Below are 16795 nucleotides of genomic sequence, written 5' to 3' on the forward strand. Positions count from 1 at the left end.
ATTGGTGGGAGGCGCATGGTGGACTTCTTTGAGTTTTTCCACTTGACTGCTCTTGCCTCTGCTTAAGTTGAACTCTTCCTATCAGAATAGATATACTTGATGGCAAATTTGATCATATCTCTCAATACAGCATCTGTGGCAGGTATACTTTCCCCACACTTCTGTTGTCGGTGGCGTGCTTCTTCATTACTCACAATTCAATCATACACTTGTTTCTTCCCATGCCCATAAAAGCCAGAATTGCTGTCACATCCACTGAGCACAAAATTTTGTAACGACAGTATCAACATGTAGGTAAACGCAAGCAAATCTGGAACAAGAAATGTTATATTTTAACCATTTCTGGCAGAAAACATGAATTTTGGCCTTGAATTTGACCTTCAAACATGAAACAAACCATTCCATTGAATGTCTTATGCTGAAATCAATGTAAAATGACCCATTAAACATGTTTCTCTGTCAACTGGTTCCAAATTATTCCATAATCTCCTTTTTCTAAATATTCCAATAAATCAAAATCAATCATAAAATTTTGCTTTGCTTTCAACGGTAACGTAACCACCATATATGACCCTTCTAATTATTGATGTAGTGAAGTTGAAATAAAAAAAAATTATTTCAAATGTGTTAAATTTTTGACCTGTTTTAAACTTAACTTTTTTGTAGCAAATCAACATTAAAGTTTTTGGTGCAAGTTATTTAGAAGCTTGCCATTCATTTAACATGTGTACTAGCATGCTGATATTTGGCATGGAGGTTCCTTTGGGGTATATTATTGGTGTAGTGAAGTTGAAATTAACAAATGATGAAATTTTTTTTTATTTCAACCTAAGATGGTGTCAAAGCCACCCAATGCTCGCCTGTTTATACAAGACGCTTGGCATTCATTTAATGTGTACTACGGATGCAATGAAGTCCAAATGAAATAAATTTTGTTGGTGCACCTTTTTCAGAGACTCAATATTTGTGAAGTCAAAACACTACATATTACTTTTTAACTGGCCTGTTCGAAGAACAGAGAGATATAGCGATACCCCGGCGTGAGCGTCAGCATGAGCGTGAAAATGTTAAAGTTTTTGGTGCAAGTTATTTCCTTTCTAATATTTTTATCTACCACACTATTTTTTACTGATTACAATATACAAATAAATATATTGCTTTAAAATTATTTGGATCAGACTTCACTGCAATGCTTTATAAAAAAATATTATGAGACTGGTCCTTTAAAAATGATAAATGTATAAATAGGCGAGCATTGGGTGGCTTTGACACCAACTCTCTGGTTACTTGTACGTACCCGTACGTACGTGGCCGTATGTGCAAAAAAAAAAAAAAATCAAACTGCGTGCCAGAAACACCCACGCAAGCCGTTCCTTCGCTCTCTTGTGCCCGTACGTGCGTGGCCGTATGTGCGTGGCCATATGTGCGGAGACACCCCCACCAGTCCGGCATCACCAATACCATCTGGGCTTTGGACCAATGGTGAGTGAGTTGGGATGGACGTGGTACGTCACGGCGTGAGGTAATGGATGTGTAAAGATTACTTTGTTGCAAGATCTAGAGTCTGTCTCAAGGGCCCGGGGGAGGGGAGAAAAGGAGCCCACTGCCACATTAATTTTTTTTATTATTCCTTTGTTTCTTGGTCCACACTTTTAGTCCACACCCGGTTCCCCTCTAAAACTCCGCCTTAGGATAGAAGATATATAAGTGTGTGCTTGTAGTATGAACTTTGATGTGATGTGATTCGGAGGCCCCACCTTTGTTGGTTGTGGTCGTTGCGTCACATTCCACACGCGTAGTGCCATCTTCTGAAATAAATCGTATCATCGAGAATCCTCATTCGACTCTGTCATCATACTCGGCCGGGTGAAAGAGTCACGACATGCAAGACCAGCAAGGAGACGGAAGAAGACAGAGAGACCACCGACCTACTTTCACCGTGAAAGTGGGAGGTCAGAAGACTCAGATTCATCACGGGAAATTCCATTGATTTCGAAGGCCTTTGTTTCCACGGCGTCAAGCTGAAGGCGGCCACTCAAGTTTCCATTATATTATGAAGTTCTTCAAAAAAAAAAAATCCCAAGCGAATCGGCCTCCATTTCATCTTCTGAGCCTTCAACCTCGACTGGACAGCCTGCCACACCTGAATCAGCCTGCGACAAGCAATATGTACTGTATCCAACCTCAATCATGACATTTATTAAAAAGTCATTAATTGTAATGTTTTTATTTGTTATATGTTTTAGTTACGCATTGTTTACCGTTTTTTTCGCCTTCCTCACTCCCACACCCTCCTCAATCTCCCTACCACCTCGCTCATCCACCCCTTCTCGGTCTCCCAACCTCCTTGCTCCTCCACCCCTCCTCGGTCTCCCTACCTCCTCGCTCTCCTTACTCCTCTACCCTTCCTCAGTCTCCCTCCCTCCCCTCCTTCTTATCCCCCCTCATCACTTCTTACCCCCCACTCATCACTTCTTACCCCCTCCTTCTTACCCCTCCTCCTCCTTCTTTCCCCCTCCCTCCCCTCCTTCTTTCCCCCTCCCTCCCCTCCTTCATACCCCTCCCCTCCTTCATACCCCCTCCTCCCCTCCTACTTACCCCCTCCCCTCCTTATTGACCCTCCCTCCTTCTTACCCCCCCATCCCCTTTTTACCCCCCCCCATTAATATTCCCGTCAATGAAGCGACAGGTCGCATTTGTCGCTTTTTGCGATCGACCCGAGCCACATCGATATCATATCTACAACCACACAATTGGTATTTATTGATTTATTTATTTATTTATTTTTTGTATACCTTAGTCGAGGCTCGTATGAGAGCTAACGCACAACTCACAGCAAGGAGGCATGAGACAAGAGGGGCGGGAGTGGAAGGGACAAAACAGTGGGGAACAGACACATTAGGTGAACTGTGGAAGGGAGAGGGATGGGGATGGGACGGGGAACATGGCGAAGAGAAGATGGACATTTCAGGGACTTTCAGGAAGGAAAGCAGGAGAATTGAAGGAAGTGGGCTTGGGTGGATTATCGGGGGTAGAAAAGATCGAGGATTTGGATGGGGGAAGATAAGAGGTGGTGGTGAACAGCTGTTTTGAAAGCCTTGAGGGAAGAATGGGAAAGAATAGAGTGAGGAAGTTTATTCCAAAGGCGGGAAAAAAGAGGAATGAAAGAGTGAAGATGGGCAGTGATTCGTGATTTTGGTAGTTTTACCAGAAGGGGGTTGTTGGCGGACCTTGAGCGCCCTGTGGAAATGTGGTGGGGACAAATCGCAGAGAGAGCAGGGGGAAAGGCTGGAGAGGAGTCGGTAGAAGACAGAAAGACTACCGACCAACCTGCGGTGATTGAGTGAGAGGCCCAAAGACTCAGCTTCATTGCGGGAGATGCCGATGATCTTAAATGCCCTGGTTTCGACAGCGTGAAGCCGAGAAAGGTGGGAGGCAGGAGCACCAACCCAGAGGGGAGAGCAGTACTCCATCAGGCTACGGACAAAAGCTTTGTAAGTGGTCAGGAGCTCAAGAGGGCCGAGGAAGGACTTAGCACGACGGAGGATTCCCAGTCGGCGACTGGCTTTTGAGGCGAGGTTGGAAATATGACTTTCCCAGGAAAGGTCATGGCAGATAGTGAGACCTAGAAGCTTGAAAGAAAAGACTTCTTCCAGAGGATTGTTGAGAAAGTGGATGGGGGGGTTTTGTAAACGGTCCTTTCGAAGAGACATAGTGAGAGTGTGAGATTTGTCTGGATTGAAAGACATGTTCCACGTGTTGGACCAGTTTGTGATTTTATCCAGATCTGCAGTGAGGGAAGAAGCTGCTGCTTGCCGGTCTGAGGGATGACAGATGGTACGGCAGAGGGTGGAGTCGTCGGCAAAGAGAAATAGAGGATTTTCCAGAGAGTCCGAGAGATCATTGATGAAAACCAGAAAAAGAACAGGGCCCAGAACGCTACCTTGAGGAACTCCAGCCTGCACAGGAAGAGGGGATGAAAGAACTCCATTTAGGGTCACACGTTGACTGCGACAGGAGAGGAAGTCTGCGAGCCATGAGTGGAGATGGCCTTGAATACCATGGGAAGAGAGTTTGGTGAGTAGGGCAGGGTGCCAGACTGTGTCAAAAGCACGTGATATGTCCAGGGATACGGCTCGGATTTCCTGTCTGGCATTGAGGACCTCCATCCATTGATGGGAGAGCAGAAGCAGCATATCCAGGGTAGAGTGACCTGGTCTGAAACCAAATTGATGATTGGAAATCAAGCCATTGGAGAAGAGGAAGGATTTGATGTCTGAAGCGATGATGGATTCCATCACCTTGCTGATGATTGGGAGAAGGCTGATTGGTCTGTAGTTACATTGAATAGGATAAGCGAATCCAAGATGCATTATTCACGAATAACCAACAAATTCAAATGCATATTTTTGTGGTGAATTGAGGTGAATTGAGGGACATGACGCGGGATCACATGTTGTGCGTCTCGCGTATAAGGGGAGGTCTCTGCGGCACGAGTGGTTGTCCCCGGGGCATTGCCATTTACATCGGCTGTTCACTTGATGCTCGTTAACTGAAGGTGCTCATTGACTGGTGAGAATGGAGATTATATCGAACTCCGTGCTTACGCGAATTTATTCTGCAATGATTAATTGCACATGTATACGTTACTGCTTATGTACTCCTAGCTGAACCTGTATTCCCCGGTGTGCCCGTAGAAGCGGCTCCAATCAAATGGAATAAAGCCTAAACTCTGAAGGTTCATCTCTCGCTCTCATTTCAATTTATTCCATTTGATTTTCTCGGCTCTCTCAACCAAAGATGGACAAGATCTACAAACCAGAGAGGTTCGACGCAGACCCAAACGCGACTGACGCAGAAATGAAATGGTCGCATTGGTTCTGTTCCTTCTCACACTATCTGACCATCATCGAGGAGGGAGCTGACAAATTTGCCGCTCTCGTGAATCATGTCTCGCCCAGCGTGTACAGGCTCTTCTCGGAGTGCGACACTTACGAAGCAGCGATCGAGGTGCTGCAAGCGCTCTACGTGAAGCCCAAGAACGAGGTATACATACGACATCTTCTCAACACACGCAAGCAAGCAGCCGGGGAGACAATCGATCAGTTCCTGCAAGCTCTGAATCAGCTGGGAAAAGACGGCAGCTTCCGGGCCGTAAGCGCCGAGGAACACCGAAAGGAAGCCACACGGGAGGCATTCATCCAAGGACTCAGATCAGCCCACATACGGCAACGCTTACTAGAGAAAGCGCAACCCACTCTTGACAAGGTAGTCGATCAGGCACGAGCGATGGATACGGCTCAGCAGCAATCTGAGTCATTTGGGACACCGATGCTGCTAATGAACGCTGCTACGGTGGGAACTCAAGGAACCCCACTGGCACAGACACAGCCAGACATAGGGGATGGAGAAACACCCGAGGAGCCGGATACCCAGGCCACGTCAAACTCCTCAGCAACTGCTCCGGTTGGTAAATGCTTCTTTTGTGGGTACAAAAGGCATCCTCCTCAAAAATGTCCCGCCAGAGATGCCACATGCATGAATTGCGACAAGAAAGGGCATTATGCCAGGGTATGTAAATCTACTCTAAGGAGAAATAAACCCACTTCTGCAGCTCTCTACTCGCAGAATAAATTGACTGCAGCCTCCCCGGGGAATCTATCCAAGGCTATCATCAACGTACGAATTAACGGGCATATGGCTGAGGCACTGATTGATACCGGTAGCTCTGAAAGTTTCGTCAACAGCTCGCTAGTGAAGGGCAGGAAATGGGTAATCCACCCGACTGACAATACGGTATGCATGGCCGCCACCTCACTACAATCCCGCGTACGAGGGTACTGCAATGTTGAATTGGACGTAAAAGGGTACACGCATCGGGATGTAAGGGTACTGGTGCTTCGTGATTTGTGCGCAGACGTAATTCTGGGTCATAATGTCCTCAAGCAGCACACGAGCGTCGAAATACCCTTTGGAGGAAGCAAGCCTCGTCTAATTTTAAATGCGTTGACCACCGCGGAGGTGACATCCCCCAGCTGTTCGCTAACTTGTCGCCAGTCTGCAAACCGATAGCGATCAAATCGCGGCGATATACCACTGCTGACATGAATTTCATCACTTCGGAAACCAAGCGATTACTGGAAGAGGGAATTATAGAACCGAGCGATTCGCCATGGCGCGCACAGGTGTTAGTAACCAGCAGTCAGAACCATAAGAAACGAATGGTTGTCGATTATTCCCAAACGGTCAATCGCTTCACCCAACTCGACGCCTACCCCCTGCCGCGCATAGATGAGATGGTCGAACGCGTGGCCAATTATAAGGTATTCAGTACCATCGACTTGCGAAGCGCCTATCATCAAATTCCCATCCGAGAGGAAGACAAACCTTACACTGCATTCCAGGCAGGGAGGCGCCTCTACCAATTCAGGAGAATACCTTTCGGTGTCACGAATGGGGTAGCTTGCTTCCAACGGGTTATGGACGACATCATCTCAGATGAAAACCTCAAAGACACTTTTGTTTACGTGGATAATGTCACAGTGTGCGGTAGGGATCAGAGGGAACATGATAGGAATCTGGACAGATTCTTGAGCATTGCTAGAAAATATAATCTGACTCTCAACTACGAGAAATGCGTATTCTCGGCAAGGTCAATTGACCTTCTCGGCTACACAATAGCCGACGGCACAATTAAGCCTGATCCTGAGCGATTGCGCCCGCTCCGTGAGCTTCCACCACCTCAGGACTTGCAGACAATGCGCCGGGTGATCGGGATGTTCGCTTACTATGCGAGATGGATTTCGCAATACTCCAAGAAAATACATCCCCTAGTGCATTGCAAAAACTTTCCACCAGATGCCGCTGTTGTAAGAGCTTTCCACAACCTCAAGGATGATATCAGTAAGTCCGTGGTTTTATCGATCGACAGCTCGGTGCCCTTCGTGGTGGAAACCGACGCTTCAAATCACGCCATAGCTGCTACACTTAATCAGTCTGGGCGGCCGGTCGCGTTCTTCTCGAGAACTCTCTCTAGAAGCGAACAGAGACACTCAGCGATATAGAAGGAAGCGTACGCCATCGTTGAAGCGCTGCGGAAATGGAGACATTATTTACTGGGAAACCACTTCACGCTCGTTACGGACCAACGATCCGTGGCATTCATGTTTGATGGGAAAAATAACGGGAAAATTAAGAATGAAAAAATTATGAGATGGCGGATAGACCTAGCTTGCTACAGTTACGACATTGTTTACCGGCCCGGGAAAGAAAACCCTGCTGCAGATACCTTCTCCCGGGTCTACAGTTCGGCAACAATCAGTCAGGCTTTGCAAGACCTCCATGTGTCTCTGTGCCACCCAGGGGTAACCAGGATGGCACATTTCGTACGCAGACAAAATCTTCCCTATTCTGTTGAAGATATTAAACAAATGAATGCTTCATGCCCTGTTTGTGCTGAACTAAAACCCAGATTCTATGGCGCGGCATCTGGCAGACTGATCAAGGCCACTTCCCCCTTCGAGAGACTAAACATCGACTTCAAAGGGCCCCTGCCGACCGAAACAGACAACAGATACATATTCACCGTTGTTGATGAATATTCAAGGTTCCCTTTCGCGTTTCCGTGCTCGGATATGACCTCGGGCACTGTCGTGAAATGTCTCTCTGACCTCTTCGCTATGTTTGGGAGACCTTCGTACATACATTCAGACAGAGGGCCGTGTTTCATGTCGGCCGGGCTAAAACAATTCCTATTAGAGCACGGCATAGCAACTAGTCGAACGACGGGTTACAACCCACAGGGAAACGGGCAGGTGGAACGGTATAATGGAGTTATTTGGAAAGCCGTAACTCTGGCGCTGAAATCGAGAGGACTGGGCCCCGAGCGGTGGGAGGTTACCCTTCTCGACGCTCTGAATTCCATACGCTCTTTGCTCTGCACGTCCACAAATGCCACTCCTCACGAACGAATGTTTACTCACCAACGACGTTATGTTGACGGTCAAACGGTGCCCAACTGGCTGACCCATCCCGGTACAGTGTTCATGAAACGCCCGGTACGACAAAGCAAGTATGAACCGCTGGTGGAGGGGGTCGAACTCATTGACACTAATCCAGAGTATGCTCATGTCAGGCTCCCGGATGGCAGGGAGACCACTGTGTCGGTTCGCCATCTGGCTCCCTCAGGTACTCCTCCCGCAGGTACACCACCTTCTGGCACTTCTCCTTCTGACATTTCCCCCCCAGGAACTCCGCCGGGCGACGGGGCTGCCGCGTTCCACCCGAGAGCGATCGAGGAGTCATCCCCGGCACAAGTCGAGGCTCACCAAGAGGATCGGGAGTCTCCCTCAAGTGAAACTGCCGTTTACTCCCGGAGAGGTTGACGAATAAGGCCCCCTCGACGACTCAATCTGTAAAGGGGATTATCGGCATTCTCGCTGCTCTTGCTCCTATATGCCCATTATATCATATATCGATGCTCATTTCCATGCTCCTACAACTCAAAATAATCACTGCTTGGCATGTATGCTTCTGTAGATCTATTAGTCCGCGTTGCTTGAAATGTATACTCCTATAGTGCTAAAGCAATCATGGTGTGTAAGATGGGCCCCTAGTTACATTTTAAAGGTGAGGAGAATGTGGTGAATTGAGGTGAATTGAGGGACATGACGCGGGATCACATGTTGTGCGTCTCGCGTATAAGGGGAGGTCTCTGCGGCACGAGTGGTTGTCCCCGGGGCATTGCCATTTACATCGGCTGTTCACTTGATGCTCGTTAACTGAAGGTGCTCATTGACTGGTGAGAATGGAGATTATATCGAACTCCGTGCTTACGCGAATTTATTCTGCAATGATTAATTGCACATGTATACGTTACTGCTTATGTACTCCTAGCTGAACCTGTATTCCCCGGTGTGCCCGTAGAAGCGGCTCCAATCAAATGGAATAAAGCCTAAACTCTGAAGGTTCATCTCTCGCTCTCATTTCAATTTTAGCAAAGGTATCGTTCGCCCAATCTTACCTTAGTGGGGGAGGAAGTCATTGTGAGAGGATTCAACGAAGCCTCGACCCGGGAAGAGGTGAAAGATCATTCCTACCTCTCTTCAAATGCAGTGATCTGCAGGTCCAAACAACGTACATCTGCTAAATATTATTATCACTAAACAACAACAAGTTAATCACATTGTACAACACAGAGGAAACGCCCAATGAAACGGATCCAAAACATCATTGAAGGTTCTACCACTAACTACAGCGTCAGGGCTTACACGCCGTGCATGAAAATAACGGGGTCTCAAATTCAAAATCCTTTGCTTTGTTCGAGCAGTCGGTTCACACCTCATGTAATAACTTTGAGTCATTCCTTGGACAAAACTAAAATTAATTTACGTCATTTTTCTGTTCCCGAGCTGCACCCTTCTCTCAAGGTGTTAATGGAATACCGAAAATGTGGTCATCGGACACAGAGAGCTGAATTCGTGTCTTTGGGACATAAGCTCCGCCCATTCTGCAGGCCACGCCCTCCGGAAATCGCCGCCATCTTTTTCTCTCCACGGAGTTCAGATTGTTTTGAAGGCCTCATATACATTTTTAGACTGAACAACGCATCTTTTTATCATTCCATGGAGATACCTGAAATGAATGCGAGGGAAAAACCTTCGGAGTGTAGGCTTTATTTCACTTGATTGAAGCCGCTTCTACAGACACATCAGGGAATACATGTGCAGCAAGGAATACATGTGCAGCAAGGTTTACATGTGCAGTCGATCACCGCAAAATAAATCAGCAATTAGCATGGAGTCCGGTATACTCTTAATTCTTACCATTCAACGAGCACCAAGTGAACCGCCGCCGTAAATGACAATGCCCCAGGGACAATCCCCCCCGACCGCGCGGAATCTCGGTTTTATCTATTCGGTGCGCGAGCCGCGCGACATGTGATCACGCGTCACATCCTTTAATTCATCACATTCTCCCCGTCTTTAAAATGTAACTAGAGGCTCAACTAACGCACCATGATTACTTCAACGCTATAGGAGTATACATTTCAAGCAGCGCGAACTATTTAAACTACAGAAGCATACATTCCAAGCAGTGGGGATTATTTTGAGTTATAGGAGCATGGTAAGGTGCCATCGAGGGATGCCGATTATCCCCTCTACAGATCGAGTCGGCGAGGGGGTTTTATCCGTCGACCTCTCCGGGAGTAAATGGCGGTTTCACTTGAGGGAGGCTTCCGAGCCTCTTGGGAAGCCTCGACTCGTGCCGGGGATGACTCCTCGATCGCTCTCGGGTGAAACGCGGCAGCTCCGTCGCCACCATTCCTGGGTGGAGTTCCTGGGGGGGAAACACCTGGGGAGGGAATGTCAGAGGGAGGAGTACCAGATGGAGGAGTACCTGCAGGAGGAGTACCTGCGGGAGCCAGTTGGCGAACCGACACAGTGGTCTCCCTGCCATCAGGAAGTCTAACATGAGCATACTCTGGATTAGCATCGATGAGTTCGACCTCCTCCACCATGGGTTCATACTTGCTTTGTCGTACCGGGTGCTTCATGAACACTGTTCCGGGATAGGTTAGCCAGTTGGGCACCGATTGGCCATCAACATAACGTCGTTGGTGAGTAAACATTCGTTCGTGAGGAGTAGCATTGGTGGACGTACAGAGCAAAGAGCGTATGAAATTCAGAGCGTCGAGTAGGGTAACCTCCCACCGTTCGGGCCCCAGTCCTCTCGATTTCAGCGCCAGAGTTACGGCTTTCCAAATGACTCCATAATACCGTTCCATCTGCCCATTACCCTGTGGGTTGTAACCCGTCGTTCGACTAGTTGCTATGCCGTGCTCAAATAGGAACTGTTTTAGCCCGGCCGACATGAAACTCGGCCCTCTGTCTGAATGTATGTACGACGGTTTCCCAAACATGGCGAAGAGGTCAGACAGACATTTCACGACAGTGCCCGAGGTCATATCCGAGCACGGAAATGCGAATGGGAACCTTGAGTATTCATCAACAACAGTGAATATGTATCTGTTGTCTGTCTCGGTCGGCAGGGGCCCTTTGAAGTCGATATTTAGTCTCTCGAAGGGAGAAGTGGCCTTGATCAAAATGCCGGGAGCGGCGCCATAGAATCTGGGTTTTAGTTCAGCACAAGCAGGGCAGGAAGCATTAATTTGTTTAATATCTTCGATAGAATAGGGAAGGTTTTGTCTGCGCACGAAATGTGCCATTCTGGTTACCCCTGGGTGGCACAGAGACACATGAAGGTCTTGCAAAGCCCAACTGATTGTCGCCGAACAGTAGACCCTTGAGAAGGTGTCTGCAGCAGGGTTTTCCCTCCTGGGCCGATAAACAATATTGTAACTATAACAAGATAGATCTATCCGCCATCTCATTATTTTCTCATTCTTAATTTTCCCGTTATTTTTCCCATCAAACATGAAGGCAACGGATCGCTGGTCCGTGACAAGTGTGAAGTGATTGCCCAGTAAATAATGCCTCCATTTACGTAGGGCTTCGACAATAGCGTATGCTTCCTTCTCTATTGCCGAGTGTCTCTGCTCGCTTCCTGAGAGAGTTCTCGAGAAGAACGCGACGGGTCGGCCGGACTGATTGAGCGTCGCGGCGATCGCGTGATTGGAAGCGTCCGTTTCCACCACGAACGGCACCGAGCTGTCGATCGATAATACCACGGAATTACCGATATCATCTTTGAGGCTGTGGAAAGCTTTTACAATAGCGACATCTGGTGGGAAGTTTTTGCAATGCACTAGGGGATGCATTTTTTCAGAGTATTGGGGGATCCATCTAGCGTAGTAAGCGAACATCCCGATCACCCGACGCATTGTCTGCAGGTCATGAGGTGGGGGTAGCTCACGAAGTGGGCGCAATCGTTCAGGATCGGGCTTTATCGTGCCGTCGGCTATTGTGTAGCCGAGAAGATTAATTGACCTTGCAGAGAATACGCATTTCTCGTAGTTGAGGGTCAGATTATATTTTCTAGCAATGCTCAAGAATCTGTCCAGATTCATATCATGTTCCCCCCGATCCTTACCGCACACCGTGACATTGTCCACGTAAACAAAAGTGTCTTTGAGGTTTTCATCTGAGATGATGTCGTCCATAACTCGCTGGAAGCAAGCCACTCCATGAGTGACACCGAACGGAATCCTCCTGAATTGATAGAGGCGTCTACCTGCCTGGAACGCGGTGTAAGGTTTGTCTTCCTCTCAAATGGGAATTTGATGATAGGCGCTTCGCAAATCGATGGTGCTGAATATTTTGTAATTGGCCACGCGTTCGACCATCTCGTCTATGCGCGGCAAAGGGTAGGCATCGAGTTGGGTGAAGTGATTGACCGTTTGAGAGTAATCGACAACCATTCGTTTCTTATGGTTCTTGTTGGTGGTCACCAACACCTGCGCACGCCATGGCGAATCGCTCGGTTCTATAATACCTTCTTCCAGTAATCGCTTAGTCTCAGAAGCGATGAAGTTCGTATCGGCAGTGGTATATCATCACGATTTGATCGCTATCGGTTTGCAGTCCGAAGATAAGTTTGCAAACAGCAGGGGGGGGGGGCGATACTTCTGCGGTGGTCAGAGCATTGAGGATTAGACGAGGTTTCTCCCCGCCAAAGGGTATTTCTACACTCGTGTGCTGTTTGAGGACGTTATGACCCAAGATTTCATCTGCACATAAATCACGAAGTACTAGTACCTTTACATCACGATACATGCAGCCTTTTATGTCCAGCTCGACGTTACAGTATCCTCGTGCACTAGACTGTAGTGATGTTGAAGCCATGCATACCGTATTGTTGGTCGGGTAGATCTTCCATTTTCTGTCTCTCGCTAGTGAGCTGTTGACGAAACTTTCTGAGTTACCGGTATCGATCAGCGCCTCAGCCATATGCCTGTTGATTCCTACTTCAATGATGGCTTCCGATAGACTACCCGGCGAAGCTGCGGTTACCTTCTTTTGTGAGTAGAGGGCAGCCCAAGTAAGTTTATTTCTTTTAAGAGTAGATTTGCATACCTTGGCATAATGTCCTTTCTTGTCACAGTTCATGCACGTGGCATCCCTGGCTGGGCATTTGCTGCGTGGGTGTCGTTTATACCCACAAAAGAAACATTTACCAGCCGAAGTGGTAGCAGAGGAGTTCGACGAGGTCAGGGTGTCCGATTCTTCGGAATTATCGCCTTCTTCGGTTTCGGAGGTAACTCGGGGAGTTCCTTGAGTTTCCGTGGTGGCAGCATTCATTGGCAAGACCGGTGACCCGTACGACTCAGATTGTTGCTGGGCCACATCCATATCTCGGGCTTGGTCGACAGCCGTTTCATAATGTGGTTGTGCATTTTCCAGTAAGCGCCGTATGGGGGCAGACTGTAGCCCCCGTATGAATGCCTCTCGGGTTGCTTCATCTCTGTTTCTCGGCAGTTACAGCCTGGAAATTGCAGTCTTTGCCGAACTGTCTCAGAGCTTGCACGTACTGATCGATTGTCTCACCTGCCTCTTGCCTGCATATGGTGAGAAGATGTCTTGTGTATACCTCGTTCTTGCGTTTCACGTAGAGCACCCGCAGCACGTCGATCGCTTCTTCATAAGTGTTACACTCCGAGAAAAGTCTGTATACACTTGGCGAGACATGGTTTATGAGGGCGGCCAGTTTGTCCACTTCATGTTCTTCAATGATCGTCAGATAGTTCGAGAAGGTGCGATACCAATGACCCCACCTCATCTCCGCGTCGTTGGCGTTTGGGTCCGCATCGAACTTCTCCGGTTTGAAGATCTTGTCCATGGTCGATTGAAGCAATCGAAGGAATCAAGTGAATGAAATTGAAATGAACGAGAGAGAATGGCCTTCAATGAATTAGGCTTTAATTCACTTGATTGAAGCCGTCTCTACAAACACAGCAAAAGGGGTACATGAGTCATCAATCACAGCGGAGTATAACAACAATTAGCCAACAAACACACAGTCAGGTACACTCAACTCTCACCGTTTAAGAACCTCAAGTGGACTACTCCAGTTAATGACAAAGCCCCAGGGCCCACCCCCCCCCAATCAGAGCAGTTTCCCAGTTTTATTCGCCTCCCGTACGAGTCACACGTCACTCGGTGCGTCTTCACACCACTGCTCCAGTTAATGACAAAGTCGAACAACGTCTTTGCCTTCTGAACTAATGTATTCAACAAAGTTGACTAATGTATTCTGAACAATTCTGGATATGGAGCCACTCGAGATTTTGCCTTGGTCAGCTTTGGCGGCCATTTTCCAAAATGGCCACCATTCGACTTTAACAACATGGGATATCTGTCATTGTTATTCTCTTTGTAGGTTTCTCAGAGGTGATAAATACTCCATGTGATGTGCATTTACAAAGGAAAACAATACAAATGTCATTTGTGTTGACTTATTATATTTCCAATCATTGTATCAGGGAAAAATTTTCATTTTTATGGGAAAATCCATTTTCGCACACAGCACCAGTGACAGGTTCAGAAGTATTTTGTTGTAGTGGTGGAAGTGGTGTTGTAATTGGTAATATTGGTGTAGTAGTAGTAGTAGTAGTAAGTAGTATTAGTGTGGTAACAAGGTGTTTTGTGTCTTTGCAGAATATGGAGTGATAATCATCAGGAGCGGAGTCAACACGAGTGGGAGTGACCATGTCAAAGAAGTTCCAGCTCGTGCATTCTTCCATGGACCGTGCGTCTGTTAGCCCATCCAACACAAACTGGGAACTGTGTGCCATATGCCAGGAGGACACAGCAGAGTCCCTTGTTTGCCCAGAAAATATGAAACGCCCAAACACAGGGAGTGGGTACAAGACACTGGCCGGGAATCTGATGCAGTTTGGAGAGTTGGGCTTACTACCCAGAACGCTGCAGCTTGATAGACTTGATGAAGGAGAGGGCATCGAGGCCGCACTGGTTGCTCACAAAGCTGTCTATCATAAACGATGCATGCTTTGTTTTAATACAACAAAGTTGCAAAGAGCACAGAAGAGGCCAGCAGGAGGCAGCTCATCTGGTGAAGGCAATGCCGTACCAGGAAAGCGCACCAGGTCATTCAGGGCAGAATCAAGTACCTCTAGTCAACCCTCATGCTTCTTCTGCAGACAGTCTGGTGTGGACACCTTACATGAAGCCACCACCTTCAAGATTGATCAGCATGTGCGGCAGTGTGCAACACAAATTGGAGACCACGAACTGCTGGCACGGCTCAGCATGGGTGATATGCGAGCTCTTGACGTCAAGTATAATTCCAAGTGTTTAATGTCTCTCTACAATCGCGCAAAGTCCTCTGTCAATGCTGAAGACAAGACTGGTCATGAAAGTGTGGTCTCCGGAATTGTGCTGGCAGAACTTGCCCTTTACAATGAAGATGCTCACATGGAAGAGGACACATCTCCTGAATTCAGACTTGCCGACCTTGCAAACCTGAACACGAACAGAATGGAGCATTTTGGAGTTCCCTTGGACATGAGAGTGAATACAACAAGGCTGAAAGAACGCCTACTAGCCCAGCTCCCAGGCCTACGGGCACAGAGCAAAGGACGAGATGTCCTGTTGGCATTTGATGAGGACATTGGCGAGGCACTTGGCAAAGCCTGCGAGCTGGACTGTGACAGTGAATTAGTTAACCTTGCTCGAGCTTCACAGATAGTTTGTCGATACATGTTTGAGGAAGCCAACTCATTCACTGGCTCATTCAAAGAAGGCTGCCAGCAGGAGGCTGTGCCACCTGTGCTACTTTCACTGGTAAATATGGTGCTGCATGGACCCTCCATCAAGAATCAATTTGATGCTCCTTCAAGACAGGCAGCTTTGTCCATTGCACAGCTCCTGAAATTCAACGGTGCCAAGCATCGCCAGAAGCAGAAAAGAAGCACCTCTCCTGTTGGTACAAAGACACAAGAACATCCAGCTGTCAGACATGCCACATCTCAAGAAACTCCCCTGCCAATGTACATTGGCCTGATGCTGCACGCTGAGACTCGCAAGAGGGGACGAGTGGACAAGCTCTTCAGTTGTGGTCTCAGCATCTCATACGACCGTGTCCTGCGCCTTTCTGCAGAGACGGGAAACCGGGAGTGTCAGATGTTCCAAACAGAACAAGTGGTCTGCCCGCCAACCCTGCGTGGTCGTGTGTTCAGGACCGCAGCTGTGGACAACATCGACCACAACCCTAGTTCCACAACAGCAAAGGATTCGTTCCATGGAAGCTAAAGGAAGAAGACTGTTGCGTGGAATTTAGGGAGGAGGTGAGACAGGTATTGGATGGTGGTAAAGAGGGGTGGCATGATTGGGCAACTACAGCAGAAGTGGTGAGGGAGATATCTAGGAAGGTACTTCGTGTGACATCTGGACAGAGGAAGGAAGATAAGGAGACTTGGTGGTGGAACGAGGAAGTACAGGAAAGTATAAGGAAGAAGGGGTTGGCGAAAAAGAAGTGGGATAGCCAGAGATGAAGAAAGTAGGCAGGAGTACAAGGAGTGGCGGCGGAAGGCAAAGAGAGAGGTGGCAAAGGCTAAGGAAAAGGCATATGGCGAGCTGTATGAGAAGTTGGATACAAAAGAAGGGGAAAAGGATTTGTACCGATTGGCAAGACAGAGGGACCGAGCTGGGAAGGATGGGCTGCAGGTTAGAGTGACAAAGGACGCAAATGGGAATGTGCTGACAAGCGAGGAGAGTGTGTTGAGAAGGTGGATGGAGTACTTTGAGGAGCTGATGAATGAAGAAAATGAGAGAGAAAGGTTGGAAGAGGTGGAGATAGTGAATCTGGAAGTGGGGTG

At 47.8% G+C, this 16795-nt stretch overlaps 2 protein-coding genes across 3 annotated transcripts in view; one reads left to right on the forward strand and one right to left on the reverse strand.

Annotated features, from left to right (window-relative positions):
- The window catches only part of LOC147033730 (serine/threonine-protein kinase NIM1-like), a 158869-nt gene that overhangs the window by 19584 nt on the left and 122490 nt on the right, over positions 1-16795 (reverse strand). The gene's annotated exons all lie outside the window — the stretch shown is intronic.
- Positions 14667-16229, forward strand: LOC147033731 (uncharacterized). The gene has a single exon (XM_085871891.1). The coding sequence runs from the start codon at positions 14667-14669 to the stop codon at positions 16227-16229; it is 1563 nt and encodes a 520-aa protein (XP_085728017.1).

The sequence above is a fragment of the Eptatretus burgeri genome, chromosome 2, assembly GCF_056783735.1.
Source record: "Eptatretus burgeri isolate ZD-2024b chromosome 2, Ebu_testis_v1, whole genome shotgun sequence".
NCBI classification, from domain to species: Eukaryota; Metazoa; Chordata; class Myxini; order Myxiniformes; family Myxinidae; genus Eptatretus; species Eptatretus burgeri.

Bases quoted from the DNA above. Each gene is read 5' to 3' on its own strand.
- LOC147033731 (XM_085871891.1), top strand. From the start codon at position 14,667: ATGTCAAAGAAGTTCCAGCTCGTGCATTCTTCCATGGACCGTGCGTCT.